We start from the raw sequence: 16161 nt of genomic DNA, 5'->3' as shown, positions 1-16161 counted from the left end.
GTTCAGTTTCGATTAATTTACCTGTTTTCCGCAGATTTTTCCAGCTTCCGGGGCCTAGGCGGCCCCTGGACCCCGGCCTTTTTGGGCTATGATAGTAAATTTCAGCTATTTTCTTGGTTCACCACAATCATGTCTGATTTCTACCCTTGCATAGTCATAATATAAAGGGATCGTCTACACGAATCATATTTTATTACTACATTTTTTTGTTTTAGAACTGTCGAAACATGGATCCTTAAAGAAGCTGACGCACTTAGGTTTAATGATCAGCTGTTTATATCTTGGGTGGGTATGCTGGAATTAACGTGAAAACATCATCTGTATGTATTTAATTTATTTATTTATTTGATTGGTGTTTTACGCCATACTGAAGAATATTTCACTTATACGACTGCGGTGGTGAGAGGAAACTGAGCAGAGCCCGGGGGAAACCCACGACCATGTCACCATATATATACACCACCCTGGATGTGTATACACTTCCATCATGTTGTTTAAATGTTAATCTGTACATCTTGAATATTTCAATGTAAAAATCAAACCCTTCAGAGGCTGTACCTTGTGCTGACTCAGAAGCTTGGTGGTGCATTTATTCATTGTGTTCAACATCCCATTTACAGGGATGTTCTTTTAAAAAGCTACCGCCTTAGAATAATACTTTGTAGGCACAGTACTGTTACAAGTTAAAGTCAGCATGTTTGTCAGGTGGTACCCCCAGCTCTCCAGATGCCATCACCATATAATTGAAAACCATTTTACAAGTAGAACATGAGGCATCAATCAAATAATATTAGACTAGTCTGGACTGTTGCTTGCGGTTTCATTTGGTGAATCCTTAACTGCAAGTGAGCACGTCGGTGGCTTAATGGTTAGAGCGTCCACCGCAAAGTTTGGAGACCCAGGATCAAACCTGGATCAGATAATGTCAAAGACTTTAAAAATGGTACTTGCTGCTGTCTCACTTGGTGCTCAACATTGAAAGGTTAGAGCAAAGAAACAGTACTGGTTGGCCCAGTGTCATTATAATGTGACTGGATGGTGTGTCCACGGCCTGTTTGTCTTTGGCATGATACTTCAGTGCGGCAGCACTTTTGGCAACATGGACTCACCTTTCCACAGATGGACACAGTATATAGAGAACACACACCTAAACACTCCTCATCGTCACATGACTGAAAAATTGTTAAGTACAACGTTTATACCCCAAGCTTGCGTACAGTGCTTAACTGCCAGTGCTTTGATCAGGTTCAGTGTCATATCACGACTTGCAGACAGCACTCATGGCCATGATGGATTCATGACAAAACAATTTCATGGTCTCTATGTGAGCATGCCTTTTATTATGTGCTCATGACCATGGACGTCTTTTGATAGATCCAACGTGCAAGTCATCTACCCTATAGGACATAAAATTTCGCCCACAAAAGTGCATTTTTAGAGGAAAATAAATGTCGCGAAATATTATTTTGTACAAACCTCAAAAGAGGTATTGTGAACTCAATGAAAACACTCAGAATCAGGAAAAATGTACAAGTTAGTCATGGACGAAATTTAGGGTATACACACTGTATGTAATAATTAAGTCACTTCACTTCTTTTTATCCTAAAGGTGAAATCCTAAAAGTTCCAGCAGCAACATGAGTCGAAAGCGAATCACATCCGCTTCATCCATGTCAACCAAAGAAACGGAGAAAGAGGATGGCGTGCAGGCAGCAATTCATTTACGAAATATGCATAACTTTTTTGAGAAGTATGAACGCTATGAATGTCAGGAGTTGCTGTCTACCAGCTCTTATCATTGGATGCTGTCCTCGGAGGATTATCGTCTTCCCACGGATCCACCAGCGGGACTGATTTCCCGCATGTACCCCGCCCAGTGAAAACCATGCTGTCCTGTTGATGCCACTAGAGGATGACCCACAGTTCGAGCTGGACTATCGTGAAATTCACCAGGTCATCCGTGAACTTGTGCTTGGCATTTATATGTTTAATCAGACGCCAAAGATTTCTTTGGATGCAAACTTTGATCAGAGCACATCATGTCAGATCCCGCCTGCATATCAGGACACAAGAATCGGCCAGGCCATGGTCAGTGTTGATTACATGATGAAAGCCCTATGGCACGGTGCCTATTTCCCCAAAGAAAAGCGCACAAAGTTTTCAGAGAGGTGGCGGTCTAACCTAGATGTCAATGCCAGTGGAAAACCTGAGACCAAAAAGCTGTTGTTGACCGAGTTTAAAACTGCAGGTATGTCATATTTTCTTTGAAGTTTTGTAAAACAGATACCGACATGTACTTATTGCCTACGTATATTTAGGGGTTGAAAAGCCCCCCTCATTTTAATTTGGAGAAACAATTTCAAATTCACTAATTCTGTGACCGGGTAGCATGTTAAGTCTGCTGTCCTTAGCATAGCATTTTATTGAAGCAGCACAACAAGTACATAATATTGTCATTAAGATGTGGCAACGTGGCATTCAGGCCAGAATATTGTTTATATATCACTGTCTTTAAATAATAATAATTAAGCAAACAAACAAATGCCGAATGTTAAGCATAAAACAATATTGAGGAAGACCATGATCATGGGATGTGAAACTTTTCATATTTTCTGACCTCCCTCATCTGTGTAACATTTTCTTCCAAAATACTTAAAAACTGAATACCTATTCCTCAACCTCTTTGCATATGGAAGAGTAACTTCAGTGCAGTCTATGCACCTTTTTAATTAGAATCGGAGACAAAACTATATTGGTTGGGTTGGCCAATTTCAGGGCTTAAATTTATAAAAAGTACAGTTTAATCAATCTACACAGAAGAATGCCCTCAGAATAGACACTTAAATTATTTCATGCTTAGATAAACATCTTGCAAACATGCGAAAAGGTTGAAGGATTACAGTAGCTTATTATTTGCATTCTCCCTAATATTTTTTTGAAAAAACAAAATATTGTTAAATACATGCTTTTCCTGGTTTCACTAATGATGTTCTTGTTATGTCTTCTAGTACTGTGTTATTTGTTATTTAGATTCCATTTCTGAAATAAATCAAATAAGTTTATTTACATACATATATATATTCCTAGGCATACTGGACGTCAGCAAAGATCCTGACTTTAGTGAAGCATACAACTGTGTTCCTGATGAACAGGCTACTGATACAGACATGGCAGATGAACGAAGATTTTTCATGAGTTTCGCCGAGAGCCTTTCTATGCAAATGACCTTATTCCAGGACAGAGTTATGCAGCATCGTAACCTCTTTGTGCTGGATGCTGATTGGTTGGTCACAAGCATCGTTCGACTGACCGATCAACAAATTGACCACACTGGTTATGAACGATTGAACACTCGCCTGCAATTGCATGAAAAGATTATTCGTGAAAACTTGGTGCGTAAGGCTGAAATTCGGCATCAGCTGTTCATACTGAAACTGGTCAGTTTCTTGGTGCCATTCATGATCGGGTTGAGAAAGAGGATGAAAATACCGGATATCAGCAGACTTCTTTTACCTTTGACAGGTAACATGAGCAATTATGACAAGCCAATCATTCTTTAATAAATGTGTCTCTTTATAATAAAGCACGATTAATTTGTCCCCAGATAAATAATCAATATAAAAAATCAGAAACGACAACAAAAAAAAATATACATTTTTAATGTACTTTTTTATTTATTTTATTTTATTTGATTGGTGTTTTACGCCGTATTCAAGAATATTTCACTTATATGACGGCGACCAGCATTATGGTGGGTGAAAACCGGGCAGAGCCCGGGGGAAACCCACGACCATCCACAGGTTGCCGACAGACTTCCCCACGTACAGCCGGAGAGGAAGCCAGCGTGAGCTGGACTTGAACTCACAGCGACCACATTGGTGAGAGACTCCTGGGTCATTACGCTGCGCTAGCGCTCTAACCAACTGAGCCACGGAGACCCCTACATATTTAATATACCTTAGTATATTAATTTCTTGCATTATGAGTGCAAATCATGTAGTTCTTGTTACAAAAAGTGGCAAAAAAATTAAATCTGAATTGTATCAAATGTGACAAAATGTAACAAACTCAAATTCTGTTCAGTGATTCTTTGTTATGAGATTTACAATACATGTATGTTACAATACTGTTGGAGTTCTTTTCATAAAAGAGTGAGCTAGCGAACAAATACTGCTTTGTCACATCACTCAGTGAGAGAAAGAGGTCACGTGTACTTTACACTTGATTTCACGGTTCAATATGTTATATTTTGCCGCAATTTTGTGTTTACAAAATTTATTTGAAATTTTCGTTCTGTGTTACAGGAGATGAGACAAAAACAGAACGAGAGTTGCCTCCCCTTATGCTGGGCTCAGACTTCAAGTGTAAAAACTTCAACTTTGGAAACCATTACTTTCATTTACATGGAGGTAAGACTAACTTCTGACTGATGTCTGTATTTTTCTTGTCACCCAATACTTTATTTTGTTTATATATATTATATATAATATTTTATTTGCTCTTGTATTCTTTTTTAATTTTTTTATTATGATTATTGTTTACCTACATCTTCCTACATTACTATATGCATTTGTGTCCAGGTATTATTTACTTTCTCACTCTTTTTAGTATGTGTTACGATGAATTATTATTGTGACATGCATCTAGAAGGTCTTGGTTAAGAATAATTTGTTTGTAAATTGATCAGGTATCCTTTGTTAAATAAAGGTAGTATTATTACAGGTTACCACAGTTTTCAGAAATGAGAATCAGTTAATCAATATTTTGTACGTCACTATAACTCGTTAATCATCGAGGTCGTGATTGTGTATTCACTAACATCATATTTAACGAAATGAACGGGAAAATAGGACTATTTACTTAATTGTTGAATAATGTAGCGAGACAAAGAAAAAAACCCCGACATTTAGACTTGCTGAATTTAACTTTCTGATTTTATTTTTAAAACAAATGGCTTGCCATTTTAATGTTGTTTTCATCAGCTTAAGTTATGCGCAGATAAATATGCGGCTCAATTTTGAATTTATTTATTTATTTGTATTTGATGGTGTTTTACGCCATACTCAAGAATGTTTCACTTATACGAAGGCGGCCAGCATTATGGTGGGAGGAAACTGAACAGAGCCCGGGGGAAACCCACGACCATGTCAGCATATATATACTGAATACTAGTATTACACACATTTCCAGTAGGATATCAGCCTATCTTCCAACCAAGCCTTTCTATTAAAGATCAGTAGACTTCTATGAATAATATTATTATTTATTACCTGATTAGTGTTTTATGCCCTACTCAAGAATATTTCGCTTATACGCCGGCGGACAGCATTATGGTGAGAGGAAACCGGGCAGGTTGCTGGCAGACTTATTCCAGAGTTCAGTTAACAACATGTTACTGTAAGACAGTTCAATTTTGAGGAAAGGGATATACCTTATGATGGTGTTCATGAAAGCATGAAATTACACAGTATGTATATATACACATGTATATAGCTCATTTTCGGCATGAATGCATGTTCTGGAGATAGAAGTTATGAAATTTTACCTGAGGATAGGAGTATATCTCTTGATAGGATGCATTCCTGTTTGTTATTGTCCAAGGTTTTGGATTTATCTGATTTACCTTGGATTTACTTATCACTACAAAGGCATCCTGATGGACCTGGAAACCCCTTTACCGGAGTCCCCAGACACACCTGTACTGGACAGGTATGAGGAGCTGTGTGCCCAGTCGTTAGCTCACCTGCACAAGACAGTGGATCCTGATCTCACCCTACAGGAGCACTACCCTGTCCCTAATGTCAACATCGACGGTAAAAGGTGGGTGAACTGACAGTAATGTTTTAAGGTTTGGCAGGTGAAAGAGAAACATTTTCTGCTGGCATGGTACTAAGATGTGTTACCACTCAACCCATTCTGCGAAAGTGGACAGAATCAGAAGGGTAGGAAGCAAATGAAAAGTTAGAGGGGCCAGACAGCTATGAATGTTTTGCAGTGCAGCTACATGTCCTCTGCTTTGATCCCACAGTTAAGAAATTTAATTAGCTACCCTAAATGTCCTGAAAATTTGCCCACAAAAGTTCAATTTTAGAGGCATAAAAATGTCACAAAATATTATTATTGGTGCTAAAACTTTTCTGAAAAAAATTTTCCAGCGCTTCTTAGAGTCAAGCAGCAGCTAAAACTGAGATTAAATCATGGCATAAGGTAATTGAAGACTTAGCTATGTTTAAATCATACTGATTTGGAGGGCTGAGGATAAATGTTATCTGACTTTTTAAGCCATGCAGAGCAAATTTAAAAATCCTGTAATGAAGTGTACATTTATAACAGATACCTTAGGCAAACTCCGTTAACTGAAAAACATTGACTTCATTTAAGATTTCTCGACATTGCTGCGATTTTCAGTGGCAGGTGTCACGCAAAACAGAATGCATTGTTCTGACATAACGTACTTACTGCATACTTTCATGGGTGTGGCCTAACTTCTCGCACTTTCACTCCGCAAAAACTATTCTTGTGTTACGTTATAGCTGTTGGTGTTTGACAAGATAGGTAATTCTCACGAGGCCTGTTATATGTTTATGGCTTGTGTGTGTGGCATAGATTTAGCCTGGTGGGCCTGGTGGGTATATCTTTTAGCCTATTCAGATGAAATAAACATGGAAGAGAGAGATAAAAATAGGAGAAATGAGTTATCTCCTTCTGATGGAATTACCACTGGAGAGGTAAGGAAAATTGAAGGTCTGCCGCTGTTTACATTACAAGTATGCTGTTATCTGCAATATAGATATGTCGTTATCTGCATTACAGTTGTACCATTATGTGTATTACAGGTATGGTGTTATCTGTATTACAGGTATGGTTTTATCTGCATTACAGGTATGGTTTTATCTGTATTACAGGTGGGGTGTTATCTGCATTACAGGTGTGGTGTTATCTGCATTACAGGTGTGGTGTTATCTGCATTACAGGTATACTGTTATTTACATTACAGGTGTGCTGTTGTCTGTATTATAGGCATGACATTACCTGTGTTACAGGTATACTGTTATCTGTATTATAAGTGTGCCGTTATCTGTATCACAGGTATAGTGTTATCTACATTACAGGTATGCGATTAAATGTATTACAGGTGTACTCTAATCTGCATATTACAGGTATGCTGTTGTCTGTATTACAGATGTAGTGTTATCTACATATTACAGGTATGCCGTTGTCTGTATTGAGACGGAGACATTTTACCCACAAACCCCACAAAAGCCTCTCTGGATACGCCCCTTCACGGAGGAAATAGCCACACTGAAACTAAAGAAACTCCCTATGAATGAAATCCATCTCCATGAGCAGTTCAAAAAGTTCTTTGGTGTCAAAAAGGCCATAAAGTATAAGGTGAGGAATGTACAGATCTGGAGGTGAAAAAGGCCATAAAGTATAAGGTGAGGAATGTACAGATCTGGAGGTGAAAAAGGTCATAAAGTATAAGGTGAGGAATGTACAGATCTGGAGGTAAAAAAGGCCATAAAGTATAAGGTGAGGAATGTACAGATCTGGAGGTAAAAAAGGCCATAAAGTATGTGAGGAATGTTCAGATGTGGGGGTCAAAAAGGCCATAAAGTATAAGGTGAGGAATGTACAGATCTGGGGCTCAAAAAGGCAATAAAGTATAAGGTGAGGAACGTACAGATCTGGAGGTGAAAAAGGCCATAAAGTATAAGGTGAGGAATGTACAGATCAGGAGGTGAAAAAGGCCATAAAGTATAAGGTGAGGAATGTACAGATCTGGAGGTGAAAAAGGCCATAAAGTATAAGGTGAGGAATGTTCAGATGTGGGGGTGAAAAAGGCCATAAAGTATAAGGTGAGGAATGTACAGATCTGGAGGTGAAAAAGGCCATAAAGTATAAGGTGAGGAATGTTCAGATGTGGGGGTGAAAAAGGCCATAAAGTATAAGGTGAGGAATGTACAGATCTGGGGGTCAAAAAGGCCATAAAGTATAAGGTGAGGAATGTACAGATCTGGAGGTGAAAAAGGTCATAAAGTATAAGGTGAGGAATGTTCAGATGTGGGGGTCAAAAAGGCCATAAAGTATAAGGTGAGGAATGTACAGATCTGGTGGTCAAAAAGGCCATAAAGTATAAGGTGAGGAACGTACAGATCTGGGGCTCAAAAAGGCAATAAAGTATAAGGTGAGGAATGTACAGATCTGGGGCTCAAAAAGGCAATAAAGTATAAGGTGAGGAACATAGAGATCTGGGCCCATGTTTATCAAACATCTTTAGACTTAAGTCAAGAATTCAAACACAGCTGCAGATAAAATGTTTTGCTCTAGGACATTTAAAATCTGTACACTTTTTCTTTACTTCAGAATAATGTTCCAGTCACACTTGAAGAGATTTCTGTCCTTTTCTGAGTTTGGCCTTTTAAGTGCTTGTAATTTATGACTTCAGATGCTTTATAAACATGAGCCCTGATATTCAGCATCTTATATGGTATTATACCCATCAAAAATATGGATTCTCAGAGGCAAATAAAGGTCATGAAATATTATTTTTGGTACCAAAACTCAGGTTTTTCCACCATGGTATCATCCTACACATAACATTAAAACAAACCTCAAGGAAAACGGCCCTTTTAAGATAAATAATAGTCTAATTTGTCGTGGAGAGGCCTCTGTGACGAGCGGGATAGCATTTCAACACAGCTCAGTGACCCTGGAATACCATCAAACTTTGGGTCACGTTGGGTTTAAGTCTAGCTCATGCTGGCTTCCTCTCAGGTCTTTTGTGGAATGGTCTTCCGGCAACCTGCAGATTGTTGTGGGTTTCCCTGGGCTCTGCCTGGTTTTCTCCCACCATAATGCTGGCCTCTGTGGTATAAGTGAAATATTCTTGAGGACAGTGTTTGTAAATTTCTTCCACCTGTCCACAGACGCCCCATGCAGGCCTGAAGGCATGTGCACAGCGGGGCCTAGTCACCATGTTCCATGCCCTCTGTCGCAAGATGCCAGCTGCACGCCTTGGCAAACAGGATGAGCAGGGCTGTTCTTACCTCCATTACGCGGCGATGAACAACCATCCGGAAATCATAGGTCTTCTGCTACTACAGTCCGTTGACGTGAATGTAAGACGAGGAGGGGTCGTGTCATCAGGTGAGATTTACTTCATGGTTTGTACCCTAATCTTTGGTGTGTGTGCAAAAAAAAAAGACCCCTAAACCAATTTGTTTGACACATGTATGGGTGCTGTTAGTGTGAAAATCTGTTCGCAGGGGTAAATGTTTTTTTTTTTAGGTCTTTTAAATCAATTTTTCACATTTTTTTCTTCTATGTTTAACTTTAATTAAACTTTAATTGACAAAGTTTAAATATATCTTTTTTAATGGTGTGTTGTTTTAAATGTGTTTTATTAGTAATGAATGTACATTGGTCAGAAATTTGCCTTCAGCTTATTGATTCTTCAAGTCAGGAAAAGGGAAGTAGTTTACCTCGAATACTTTGGTTTCTTCAGTGCTGTCATAAGATTTAAAGATTTTTCAGGTAAATCAAATAAACAAACAAATAAATAATTACTGTAAATCTTCAACCTTTTTAACCACTAAATCTGTTTTTTTTGTTGTTGAGTTTATGCATTCAATTATTATAAAATTGATGCTTAAAGCTTGTGTCATGAAAGATGCAAGCTTCATAAAACTGTGCAGATTATTTCTCCACACCCCATACAGTAGTTCTCTCAGAATGTTTCAAAATATTCGTCCCAGCAGTGGTTGAAAAGGTTGAGGAATTAGGGCAAATCAGAGTATCAGTAAATCTAGTCTAGAAAAGGCAGTGTTTTTGTGATCTAATTGATCAATTATGATCTAATTGTGAAGGTTGACAGTATACTGAATCTATGGGTCACCTCTGTTGTCAGTGGCCACCTCACGATTATGTGTTGGAGTGCTGTTGTGAGTTTGAACTTAACGACGTGGTTTGATTGTAATCTGAACAAAGTGTATAACTGGTATTTGCTAAAGTTGTTATCCCGAGAAGAACTTTTGTCAGTGCTGTATTTATCAAGATCTGTGTGATGTTGATATTTCTGAAATGGTTTGTTTTTCTGACAGAGACACAGAATGTGGTCTGGGCACATTCATATCGGTTTTGCTCCAAGTAATTGGGACATACATGCACATGTAATTGTATGATAGATGAACAGTTTATCAGTATTACTGAAGACTTCTGATGAAGGGAATGTACTTGATGTATGGTCAAGTTTTAGTCGCCAGTGTTGTCAGATGTGTGGAAACACACCCCACCCACCCAGATTTACTGAGGCACGGACTCACCCAGCCTCAAAAAGACACAGTGTATATTCACAGACACGAATCTGTGGTCATATGATTGAAAAATTGTTGAGTACGATATTAAACACCAAACATACATAAATAGTATTAAATGCTCTTTTTTAAAAATTTGATCAAAAAGTATACCATAATACATGTAGCATTATAGTTGGACGTATAAATTCTTAGTGTTCATTAAAATTAGAATAGTGCCTTTTTTTTGTAGTGATGTAGCTATATATTTTAACAGATTATAAAAGTGTTGCTTATATTATACATTGCTAACTATGTTGCTTTTCGTGCCAAGCAGATGGGGAAGGTAACTCAGGGTTGACAAGAGGCGCCGATTCACGTCACAGCACACGCAGTTACCTGCTCGAAATATGTAATTACATATTCACTGTCACATCTGACACCTTCCTGTACAGGGTTGTCTCCCCTTGTTAGACATGACATTCTCCTCCAGTCATGCCAATAGGGCTGACCAGCCAGTTTTTACAATGATTTTTCAACCCATTCACACATACTGTCTTCTGGCATATATTTTCATACCTTGGAAATTGAGATAATGTGAAAACACATCAAAACTATTTTTTTTGCTTGTTTGTACTAAGAAAGGGTTGGAAAATAAGATTTTCACTGAATTCTCTGCTGTTTAAAAGCTGCTGCTATCTGCGTCTTCTAGTACAACAAAAACTGGCTTTTTCACTTCCTCAATTAACATCATGTCTAGCAGTAGTCCGATTAGATAAATGTAGATTTCTAACAGCACATAAAATTCTCAACATGGATGCACTTTCAGTGAAGGGCACATTATACATACCATTCACTGTTCACTTTCAGTGTTGTCTTGGGGCAGGTTCTATCAGTGTAAGGAAATTGATAGATCCTCACTGCCCCAATCCTTGTAATTTATCACGTTGTAGTAGGTTTATTTTTTAACCATATTTACATGTACACCTTAAAGGGCATACATGGTCATGTCGTTAATTTTCATTCTATAGGTCCAGTTGTTGGGCAAATCAGGGGCCCGTTACGTGCATGTAGTTACCATGGTGACGAAATACCTACGGTGCTTGTTGCCATGAAAGTTGGGAGCTCACTTTGTTTAATGGGCCTGTAGATGCATTAAATAAACTGCTGTGCAAACCTGATATAGGCGCTAACTTGTTAGTACAGTGTATGTGATTCAAGTGCACGTGTACTGATTAGTGCTTTGCTGATTTAGGAAGTGTGAAATTAGAGTAAGCAGAATTAAACTAAACAGAAATCTTGTAAGAGCCATTGCAGTCAGAAAATTGGAATAACAGATATCATTAATTCCTTGCTGGCACTTGAGACTGGATTTCTTTGGACAGCAGTCACACCATTTTGTTATTGTTGATTTTCGCACACATGTAAGGAAAAAAAAAAGCAGTATGAAGAATTGCTTTTATGGAAGAGAGAAGGATGGCTTATCTTCTGATTTCTGTTCATAATTGGCAAGTGCTCTTGCACCTAAGCAAGAAATCACCTTGACATCTGTTACCATTTGCTCCCAAAACCTATGGCTCTCACAGAATTTCAGCCGAAATTGAAAACTGCTCATTGCAGACGTTAACAATAACAGATGATTGTGTAGCAGAAGCACAGGTGTTACACAATTTAGAGTCACTTTCGTTTTTCTTTTATTTACCACGAAGGTGCTCGCCCAGTTTTGCCAACATGTACCACACCTAAAATGTTCCTTTATTTATTTATTGATCTGATTGGTGTTTTACATCGTACAAGAATATTTCACATACATGTATGCAACGGCAGCCAGCATCATGGTGGGAGGAAACCGGGCAGAATCCGGGGGAAACCCACGACCATCCGCAGATTGCTGGCAGACCTTCCCATGTATGGCCGGAGAGGAAGCCAGCATGAGTTGGACTTGAACCTTGACATTATGCGATGCTATTTTATGTGCCATACATGCAGATGTATAATTTGGTACCATCATAGTGATGGCCTTTTACCTGCTTTGCTTGAATTTTTTAGGAAGTTAGAGATTTTTGCCTAGAAATCAATCAGCCTATATTAAGTTAAAGTTTGGGTATTATTTTAGAAGAGCCCAAATGATTACCTTTCACCAACTATCAGCCTCATCTGTGCACAAGTTACCTTTCAAACTTAGTAATAAAGGTCCTAAAATTTATAAAGCTGATCTTGCATTATGAATGTTTCAAACTCTAGAACTATTTAAAAATGGTACAGGTGTGATCAAGCCTGATACATTACTGAAAAGCATTACTTTTTGAGGTATTCTTGTAGTAGAATACCATATTACAAGAATATATTATTAATAATACATACATATATTGGTTGACCCCAATGATAGCAAGTTTTTCACGGTTACATACGTACATTACATATGACCCCATATACATGTGACCCCCATATACATGTGACCCCATACACATGTGACCCCATATACATGTGACCCCATACACATGTGACCCCCATATACATGCTCAGTGTACATGTGGATGACTGAGTCAGGCGTGTAGATTTCCCCAGGGAATGTAACCATGATCAGTGGGACTATCAATGGCATTAATGCTTATTTTGGTCATCATGGAGTTAAGTCTGCATATGGCGTGAAATTCGTTATTAATTACAGCCAATTTAATGTTTTATTACAGGGTTATTGTGATAGTTTTAAATCTGCTATGGTTATACATTCATCTTTGTTTTCAATTAATGCCTACTGTTAGAAGAAGTCGATGAACCTGACGATTCTGATATTGAGGATGATGGTTTGTAATTGATTGGAAATGTATACCGTCGTATCGTATAGATCAGCCTTACATAGCATGAATATGTTCATCACTGAAATGGCTTTAAATTCGTAATGGCACATTTTTTCTGGTCATGTGCTGTGTCGTAAATCAGGACTCTCAGTTAAAACAGAATTGTTTTTTTTTCTTAAAACATAAACCAGATCCAGATCTGTAAAAATGTTGATTTTAGACATTTCATACTTGATCACCTGATGTTGTTGTGTGAACATTCACATTGAAATATTTGAGTTATTGAATGGATATAGACTGATTTGGACTCTACCTATTTTTCCCGATGCCCATGCAAAAATAGCTGAAGTCCACCTCAATCTGTGTTCATTCATAGTAACCTATTTATTATACACCTAACATCAGTCAGTTCAAGTAGGGTGCAAAATGAAAATTTGGTACCAAAATTTAAGACAGTATCATAGTAATATTTTTATGAATGTATGTTGCAAGAAGTTGTACAGAGAAAGCAGACATGATGTCATTGAATGATGACGTGGTGTGTTATCAAGGTGCTAATGCTGACAGGACAGTATCAGTGCTGCTAATGGCTACATACAACATGAAATACACACAGCATGATTGCAGTAATGTTAAAAAATACCTTAATTCTTCTAATTTTTGGGATACCCGTTGTGTTCTTTTTAGCCGATATACATGTAATTGTGGCAGGAATATCTTTTTTTCACATGGTTAGTGGATCTAATGAACAAAATATTTATATCTTTACTTTTCCAAAAAAAAAAAAAAATTCATGAGAAATGTATATAGTTTTGTTTTGAACATTTATGTCCTAAACATGAGAAGAATCACAAATGTGGAAGGTGTATAATAAAGTTATATATGCTTACACAAGTACATATATACGTACAGGTACATTTGGTTTCATCAAGCGCATGTCTCGTCATTTATGTACTAATAATCCACATCCTATCAGTCTGAGTAGGGTGTGTGTATTATTTGCAGGGGTATAGTTTAGTACACTGAGTTGTGGATTGTGTAGTTCACATACCGTGTGATCATATAGTCACTGAGTTTGACATCAGGGTCCAGTTGTTTAAAAGTGTATAAACAGTTGAGCCCAGTATTTACTTTAGTCTCGATTAAAGAGCCATTAGTTTTGTATTAGGCCATGATTGGTATGAAAATGTAAGCCTAGTTTAACTTTTAATACACTTTTGAACAACCGGCCCCTGTTTATTACTGGTTTTTTATTGATATATGCAAACAATGTACGTATTGGTATGCTATGACAGTGGTTATGGGACTAGATTGAGTTTTGTTTTCAGTCTGTATTCCTGGGTGTGTGGTGCTATTGCTCATTCTGCCGTGTGTCTCAACTCACTTGGCTGTGGTTTGCTGTGGCCTTATCTTGTTTGTCTCTAATTGTCAGTCTGTGTGTCAGTGTGGACTTAATCACTAACCAGTGCAGTCTTTTAAACATTTAATATAAATGTTTGTATAATTTACATGTACATTACTTAAATACATTAAGTATCAATTTTCAGTGAAGATTTGTAAGTTTGTTGTAATTTCACTATATTTTCTCCATTTTTTGTGCGTGTTTTTTAGTTCTTTAATTGCATATTAAATTGTTTATCCAAATTTTAAAACATTTTATAAATTGTACATAAATTTTTGGGTCTATATACTTTAAATTTGTTTGTATATTAAACTTTTCGGGAGAGGTCAGGTTGTTGTTCTTAATGGTACGTCCTGAAAAATTCATTGTTGAGCATAACCCGAGCCTGTCACAAAAGGTACAGTCAGTCTGTTGGGAATCTTGTTTTCAATTCTGGCTAATGAAAAACATTTTGTTTTTCTTCAAAGATTTTGGAGAATCGTTAATATGGAGAGAAAAATTAAAAAAAAACTCTCACCATCAAAATCCTTGTACTCTTGAGTAGAGCATAAAACGCCAATCAAATAAATATAGGAATAACTCAAAATCCCAGAAAAAACTTCAGAGTACATACATTTACACATAAGTTTGGTCTGGTTATGTTCAACAAACATATTTTTAATGATGGCCTTGATGACATTCTTGAATCATTAAAATGTCTCCCATTGTGTTTTACCTACAGAATCTTGTTTTCACCCATGCTCCTCTGCACATCCATGTTTCAGGTCCGACGGCTCTTCACTTAGCTGCTCGCTGTGGAGCACTGGATGCGGTGTCCTGTCTCCTGGCAAACTACGCAAGCTTAGTTGTATGTGACGTGGAAGGCTGGGCGCCCATTCATCACGCGGCGTTCTACGACCACGAACCCGTCATTCGGCTGATCATTAGGAGATCGGATGTCATGCTGGAATTTCAGACCAAAAATGAGTGAGTTTCAGGAATATATATGTTTCAAGATCAGACCTTACTACAATAGGTACATGTATGACATCCGTTTGTGACATGGAGCCCATTTGTGACATTGTGCCCAGTTGTGACATGGCACCTATTTATAACATGACGTCCATTTGTGACACAACATCCAATTATGACATGATGTCCATTTGTGACAAGACGTCCATTTGTCACATGACGCCTTGTCACATGATGTCCATTTATGACAAGGCATCCATGTGTCACATGGCCTCCATTTGTCACATGATATCCATTTGTCACTTGATGAAGTCACATCACTGCATAAGTTCAACTCTAAAGTTCAACTCTAAAGCTTAACATGGGAAATTATATAGAAACAGGACTAGATTAATCTTAAAAGTTATTTTCCTGGTCGGAATTGGGTGTCGAATATTGCAAAAAATAATTATGTTCTGTGAGGATAGTTTTATCTAACCCAAATCCTGCCGTAATAAAAGAAAGGCAAGTAGCTCTGCCATGGTGACAAGTAGCTCTGCCATGGTGACAAGTAGCTCTGCCATGGTTACAAGTAGCTCTGCCATGGTGACAAGTGGCTCACTGAATTTTGTATGTATTTACGTACAAAATTTTAGGTAATTTCAAAATACCTGTACATAAATGTTTTTTAAAAAATGTATATTACCCTCTGCATATAGCTTTGTAGACACTC

The 16161-nt window shown here is 37.7% G+C and overlaps 1 protein-coding gene across 1 annotated transcript in view; it reads left to right on the top strand.

The window, feature by feature from the left end:
* Positions 1–217: 217 nt before the first annotated feature.
* The window catches only part of LOC135477900 (ankyrin and armadillo repeat-containing protein-like), a 37715-nt gene continuing 21771 nt past the window's right edge, over positions 218–16161 (top strand). The window contains 10 exon segments of the mRNA XM_064758113.1: positions 218–285; positions 1610–1868; positions 1870–2248; positions 3088–3522; positions 4305–4409; positions 5649–5820; positions 6906–6974; positions 7209–7392; positions 8931–9150; positions 15263–15464. Of these exon segments, the coding sequence (XP_064614183.1) occupies positions 1638–1868; positions 1870–2248; positions 3088–3522; positions 4305–4409; positions 5649–5820; positions 6906–6974; positions 7209–7392; positions 8931–9150; positions 15263–15464 (1997 nt within the window). The 5' untranslated portion in view covers positions 218–285; positions 1610–1637.

This window comes from Liolophura sinensis, chromosome 11, assembly GCF_032854445.1.
Source record: "Liolophura sinensis isolate JHLJ2023 chromosome 11, CUHK_Ljap_v2, whole genome shotgun sequence".
NCBI lineage: Eukaryota > Metazoa > Mollusca > Polyplacophora > Chitonida > Chitonidae > Liolophura > Liolophura sinensis.
The sequence above is the reverse complement of the archived record's forward strand: the minus strand, read 5'-3'. Positions and strand labels throughout refer to the sequence as shown.